This window comes from Acanthochromis polyacanthus, chromosome 2, assembly GCF_021347895.1.
Source record: "Acanthochromis polyacanthus isolate Apoly-LR-REF ecotype Palm Island chromosome 2, KAUST_Apoly_ChrSc, whole genome shotgun sequence".
In the NCBI taxonomy this organism is placed as follows: Eukaryota; Metazoa; Chordata; class Actinopteri; family Pomacentridae; genus Acanthochromis; species Acanthochromis polyacanthus.
In genome coordinates, this window is record NC_067114.1 from 16,081,832 (window position 1) to 16,089,343 (window position 7,512).

Genomic DNA, 7,512 nt, shown 5'->3' on the forward strand with positions numbered 1-7,512 from the left:
TAATATTATAATATATATATATATATATATATATATATATAATTCGATCATGTTGCAAGCTGAAGCACTGGAGTGAGTCAGTAAATCATGCCACATTTAGCAATATATCACTGTATTTCAAGCAGGGGGCACTGAACATTAATAAAACACACATTGAGTTACATCAGAATAAGCTCATTTCCATCTGTGCAGTCTATGTTCCTTTCTCAGACTTCTATACTTAACCTGATAAATCTAAACTATAAGATTATTATAAAGTGATGTAACCTGGCAGCACAGATGCTCAGCTTTCAGTTTCTGTTTTATTTGATACTTAGACTGTTTTGTGATGGTCAGCAGGTGGCAGCAGAGATCCACCACTGATGCTCCGGGTTCATTGTGTGCCTCAAGATCTTGTGTTGCCATGTCTGTCTGATATAAACCACTTCTCCTGTGCTTGAATTTCAGACAGGCAGTTTTCTTGGACGTGATTTACACATTTGACTTCGTCGTTTTTTTTTTGTTTTTTGCATCATTTGGGTTTGCTTTGTTTTGCTTCACAGCTTTTGATTGGACCAGTGGAGCAGAGTGTTGATAGTAGTCACAAAATCTGATTTAAGCATTCAAATAATGTCATGCGTTTTTCTATATTTGATTTTTAAAGCGTGTTTAGTGAGTTGCAGTAGGTAAAATACATGCACAGAGAATTAGTGGGAGTAGTGCCGGCTGACAGACGTGTTGGAGGGAATCATTTGAGGGTTTTACTTGTTTCATTGCGATATCTGGCACCCAGCGCCAGCCTGTGTACTGTCAGCCCGTCAAAAACTCCGGAGGTCTGCTGCTGTCAGCCGAGACATGTTCAAAACAGAAAAACTAAAGGCTTTGGTCAACGACCGACTGAAGGCGGCCGCTGAGGAGATCTTCATCCTGTTTGAGCGAACCATCAGAGAATATGAGGAGGAAGTGTTTGGTTCAAGCCGGCAGATGGAGCAGCAGCGGAGGACGGCCGGATGGAGAGGTAACAGTAGGTCACACTGGACACCACCGAGGATTTTACTCCTGTTTAACGTTTATTTAGCTGAACTGAAGCCTCGGTGTCAGGAGACTTTACCGAAATGCTCAGAGCGTCACACAGGAGCCAGCAAATAGCGCCATTTTGCATCCCTGACCCGGGAGGGGGATGCAAAATGGCTGTCAGAGAAATGCAGCACAAAAGGCGTTTCTGTTTATAATTAACTGGACAGAACAAATGAGTCAGAGCTCACTTTGACTTCTCTACTCTCAGTAGGACAGCGACTAGATAAACACAGTAAATAAAGAGCTTAGAATTATTATAGTTTTAAATAACATTTCACTGTTTTTCTACAGATAGATGAAAGAAAACCTTTCAAAACTGTAAAAAACTTCCACTTCCAAAATCTGTATTTTTGCATATGGTAATTTGTTCTTTTACTGTATCTAAAATAAAAAAAAAATGCATGTAATTTGAAAGAAAAATCTATTGAAAAAATAGTAAATAATTATTCACTATTCTGCTCTGTTCCTTGTTTTGGTAAATTTCAGAAAATAAATAGTAAAATCACAGAGGCAAGGAGTATTAATTTACATATTATTTGTAAGAAAACTGATCAGTACTGCAAATATATCTGCTTTAAAAAATATTTTTATGAATGCTAATTTTACTCTCCTTTTGATATCATAATTTATAATTTATCATAATTTACAGATATTTGCAGTTGTCTTGTTGTTATTGGCATTTTTCACAGGTTTTGTATTCCACCCTTATGGCCAGATTTTCAGGTTGTTTTTCTTGTTTCAGAGCAGCTTATTTGCTGCTTTGTAGTTTAAAAAACTAAAGTGCTGCTCCATTGAATCCACATTAAGCCTAATAAAAAAGTGCATTTTTAGGGACTGCCAAAAATATGATTATTAGCACACAGTAATTTTCAGGTGATCTGTTATGTTTGTTGAATGGAATGTTGCCAAATTGTTGAGGAAATTCAGACATTGTATGTGGAAAAGGTGAAACTGATTACTTTCTAAAGCAACTGCATGATCTGTTTGATTGCTGTGCCATCCTCAGAATAAGACAAATTCATCCAGCAAGAAAACACTTTTACCACTTTTATCTGTTTACTACATCTACTTCCTGCTACATCAAAACAGTGCACCATGACCTTCAAACATGCACTATTTGCACATATGAGTTGTGCAAATAATGAGTGCTGTGCTGAAGCTGACTTCTTTCCTCTAGCTACATTTCTGATATTATTGCATCATTTGTTTTTGTATACTGTCTTTCCCTATTATGTTATCACAAAGCTTTAATTTCACAAACAGGCAACAAAAGACGAGTATCATGTGCAATGGAAAGCTGTGTCCTGTTGTTGCTGTTACCATCTTTTCATCAGCAGGCTGCACACCATAATGTTTTATGTCAAATATGTGCAAAACAAAACGTGTGTTTGATCAAGCTAAATTCTGTGCTCATTTTCTGTCTTGGGATACTGTTACAGCTCCCCTGCAGCTCTCTGTCCAGAAAGAGGATGTTCCCTTTGAGCAGGATCACCGTGAAAAGAGGATGGACCAGTGCGAGGATGATCGAGAACCCCCGCACATAAAAGAAGAACAGGAGGTGGAACCGTTGACAGCCCAGGCATGTGAAAAGCAGGAAGAAACAGACACCAAAGACTCTATGTTTAATATAATTTATGTAGCGAGAAGTGATGAGGAAGGAAGACGCTCACCACATCAAAACCAAATAGTTAAAAATAAAGAGGGCGACCTTTTGCCTGGTAGCTCATCTCAACCTGTTAAAGAAGATGCACCAGAGCCAACCAGTGACTGTCAGATGAGTGAAGGAAGTGATGACGACTGGAGAGACGATGGAGGACTTCACTCTGACGTAAACAAGAACAAACCACAGAGAGCTGGTGAGACAGTCGACAGGCCGTACACCTGTAGCGTTTGTAGCAAGAATTTCAGGATTAAATCCATTCTGACCCGCCACATGAAGACACACACAGGGGAGAAGCCGTACAGCTGCGGCGTTTGTGGTAAAAGCTTCATCCAGCGCTCCTATCTGCAGACTCACATGAACTCTCACTCTGGACAGAAACCGTACAGGTGCAGTTTCTGTGGCAGAGGATTCACACAGGTCGGAAACATGAACGCCCACATACGAATCCACACAGGAGAGAAACCGCACAGCTGTACTGACTGCGGCAAAAGCTTCAGAGAGAAAGCTGACCTCATCAAGCACACAATAATACACACCGGTGAGAAGCCATATAGTTGCACTGTGTGTCATATGAAATTCAGCGCCCAGTCGAATCTGACCCGCCACATGAAGACTCACTCGGGGGAGAGACCTTATAGTTGCACTGCTTGTGGAAAAAAATTCATCCGGCGCTCTCATTTAATCATTCATATGAAGACTCACACAGCAGAGAATCAGTAGTTTATTAGATTTTTTTTGGTAGAGTGAATGAGGACACACATTACATGAAGCATAAATGACTCAAAACTTGTACTGAACAGTTTCTTAGTTCTTGCTATGTTATAATAAAAGATGAAAGTTTAAAATTATCTCCAGGTGATTTCAATTAGCAGCTGTTAAATCAGTAAAGTAGGCATTAAGACGGCATTTTTATGTTCTCCAAAATCATCAGTTTGTCCAGTGGTCCTGGGTGATACATTTTATTTGTTGTCAAAACATCCCATGAAAAGAGCAACACAAAGGGCACTTATTTCCTACTGAAGAAAGAAATCTTTAATATTCACTTACAATTTGGATAATTTTTATTACAAAAGGGGTATTGTAGTTTTTGTGACTATTTCTCAAGAGTAAATTGTGCAATTGTAGGAATTTTGGGGGGATTTTTAGTGAGGAAGATGAATTTGGGATTTATGTCTAATAAAGTACAATGTGTGTGTTCACTGTAGAACATGTAACCAGGGCAACTGTGGGTTGTCAGACAACAGCTCATCTCTGTAGTGCAGAGGAATACCATATATCTGCCTTTGTCTACAAAGACAACACTTAGAAGCATCAGTTAAATGTTTGATCACTTATAAGACTGATCCAGAAAATATGGCTGATCTTGGGACGATTTTTACCCAACATGTTCAGCCAACAGTTTCCTTTTGAATGAAGAAATTCTCAGGGTTTATTACAATGATGGGATCTGGAATCTGTAGAGATGGCCGATAGGATTATCCAAAGCAGAATGTGGATAATCAAACACTTATTAAATCTCTTCACTTTGGCAGCATAAAGTGACAGATTCTATAAAACACTGAACAGAGAGCAGAGCCCAGAGTGTGGTTTTACACACTTCCCTTTTGCCAGTAATGTCTAAACAAAGCTGGTATCAAACCCCCTACTAGAATACAGAGATTCTTATACGTCTTTCTGGAATTTTTAATTGACAAATCCTTTTTTTAAGCATATTTTGGTTTGTTTGTATGTGGTTTTTTTTGTTTGTTTTTATAAACCATAGGTCTGTGTTTAAGAATGACATGTCAAAGCCATCTGTGATTTATTATGTAACTCTAGGAGTGTTTTTGTTCATGCATGTACTTTTTTTTAACCTACCTAAAGAAAGAGTGAACTGCCAATTTTTTTCAGTTCTTCAACTTTAAATGTACGATAGAAGAGTTGCGTGTGTAAGAAGCTGACCACAAGCAAACAAAATTAAAGAATTTCTAAATTAAATGCAGTACCAAAAGAAATCATAACCCATCATCATGTTTTGATTAGATAATGATTTATCATTGTTAGTGACCCCTCACTATGGATTCATTGTCATCCTGGGGGAGACTTCTTCTATCAGCATCGAAATGTTTTATCACAGGATGAAGGTGATCACTTGGAACGACTTTGTACTGATTTACAGCAATTATTTAAGGGACAAGTAGACCAAAACCACATCAGTAAAATCTTCCTACAGCACAAGATACAACTGATAGCTTCACTGTAGGGTCGATGCATCCCATCTATAAGTTACAGGAAGAGCTATCAGGGGCGAAGCTGAAAACAAAGACAGGTGTGTCGGCTGATTAAATGTTTGATTTACATTAGCTTAATTTTTATGGTCCTATAAAAATATTTCAAAGTCCTCATTAAGGACAAATAATGAACTAAGAATATGAGCTGCAGACTGATCCACAGCTATTTTTTCTCTCCTTTTGTTTTAATTATTTTTATTTTGCTTTTTTTATCAGAAAAACTGACACATCTTAACATATTCAACAATCTACTTGAGGAAATAAGGTTTGTAGAGCGTAGAGCGTATATTCAGCTTAAACATCATAACATACTGTTGTTGAGGTGATTTGGTCCCTCCAAGTGTGACAGTTCAGTTCCAGTTAGCTCCTTCATAAAAAATATTTCATATTTGTTATTGTTGTCATGGTGATTAAATTTGTCTTCTGGGTTTAAAAACTTGTAAATAGTGATCTGACATCTGCTGCACATGACTGAGAAAAAGTCATGAGAAAGGTTGAACATATATGTATATATATATATATATGTATATATATGTATGTAGAGAGAGAGAGAGAGAGAGAGAGCTGTTTTGTGTTTTGTTTGATAGTATTTTATGTGTTATTTTATTTGATTTACAGCAGAATGAAAAAAAGAGTATTTTCTGGGGAACAAAAATCATCTGAAAAAAAATTGATTAACTGATTAATTTATTCTTATTGTTTGATATTTAATAATAAATTTATTTAATAGTAGTATTTTTTTAATTGAATAAAGACACATTCCATACTCTTATTAGCTAATAAGCTCATGACCGCTCCTGCAAACATGTAGGAACACGTCTTTTTTAAGTTAATGCATCTACTTGTTTTCTTAATTTATGTTTTTTCATGCGTTTCATTATCAAAAAATGAAAATTTCTGCATCCAAGTCCTTATTATGTAAACTGGATGTGATTCAAGCGCAGGCTCTGAGGGTTTGTAGTGGGGCAGTCAAAACATCACCGGTTCCTGCTCTACAGGTGGAAGTGGGAGAGATGCCTCTGGAAATTAGGAGAAGGCAGATAATAGCTAACTACTGGGCTAACTTGCAAGGACACAATCAGTCTCATCTGACAAAGGGAGTTTTGCAGGGGTTCTGGGAGAGTGAAAGGAGCCGGAGGCAAAACTTTGCAAAAGAAGCAAATAACATTGCAAAAGAATTTGGAATACTTAACCTCAAAGTTAGTCCTACGGTAGTCTATCCAGGTGTGGCCCCATGGATGCTAGTGTGGCCTGAGGTTGATTGGGGTCTATTAGAGGCTAAGAGGAGGGGGAAAGGCATGGTTGATTTGGTTGGTGAGTTTAAGTGTCACATATTAACAAAGTACAGCAATTTTACTTGCATATACACAGATGGGGCAAAGCAACCTGAGACAGGGGTGACAGGATTCGGGGTAACAGTCCCGGAAAGAGGAATTGGGATCAACAGAAGAACATCTAATAATCTTTCAGTATACACAGTGGAAATGGTGGCGGTTTTGGTTGCACTACAGTGGGTGGAGAAGACCGGTCTAGGAAAGGCATTAGTGTGTTCAGATTCATCATCAGTGCTAGCAAGCCTCAGGTCTTTTCATTCAAACAGCCGTCAGGACATCCTATATTCAGCTCTTGAGTCACTAACAAGAATTGTTCACCAGGGGGGTCAGGTAAAGTTTCTGTGGGTACCAGCACATGTAGGGGTGAGGGGGAATGAGAGGGCTGATGATCTGGCCAAGAGAGCTTTACTGAAAAGGAAAATAGAAATGCGTCTGAGGATCAGCAAGAAAGAAATCAAAAGTATTATCTGGGAAAAAAGCAACTCAGTGTGGCAAGAAAGGTGGGATGGAGAGAAGAAAGGGAGGCACCTGTATCAGGTACAAAAGAGCGTCAGAGGTGGGAGGGTGAGTAGTGGATACAGGAGGGAGGAGAGTGTGATGACCAGGTTAAGGTTGGGGCATAGTGCACTAAATAAAACACTGAAACTGATTGGGAAGCACCAGACTGGTTTATGTGAGGGTTGTCAGGAGGAGGAAGAGTCGGTGGAACATGTAGTTCTGAGGTGTAGAAGATATGAGGTGCAGAGAGGGGAGCTGATGGATAGGATAAAGGAGTTAGGGGTGCAGGAATTTACACTGAAAGAGTTGCTAAGTATGGAAGAGAGGGCACAGGTTAGGGCACTGATGGATTTTTTAAAGGGGACCGGGGTTTATAATAGAATATGATGGTTAGGTAGGGATAATGATAGGAATAAGGGGTGGTAGTTGGCTTGGGTGTGGAGAGTGCAAGTTAGAGGTTTTTTTTGTTGTTGTTTATTTGTTTGTTTGGGTTTTTGTTTGGTCTTTGTAGTGTGTGTTTGTAGATTTGATAGTTTGAACTAGGTCGGGTAAAGTCTGTAAGTCTACTGTCTGGTCCACACTCCGGAACAGAAGGTGGCGGTAATGCACCAAGAAGCTGGATGCCAACCGCCGTAAAACAAGAAGAAGAAGAAGAAGAAGAAAAAAAAAAATGAAAAAAAAAAATCAGGCG

General features: G+C 38.7%; 1 protein-coding gene across 1 annotated transcript; it reads left to right on the forward strand.

Annotated features, from left to right (window-relative positions):
• Nucleotides 1-431: 431 nt before the first annotated feature.
• Nucleotides 432-4,713, forward strand: LOC110950766 (zinc finger protein 32-like). Its single transcript, XM_022193529.2, has 2 exons — nt 432-997; nt 2,496-4,713. Exons 1-2 carry the CDS (start codon nt 835-837, stop codon nt 3,437-3,439), a joined length of 1,107 nt encoding a protein of 368 aa, XP_022049221.1. The 5' UTR covers nt 432-834; the 3' UTR covers nt 3,440-4,713.
• The last annotated feature ends 2,799 nt before the right edge of the window (nt 4,714-7,512 follow it).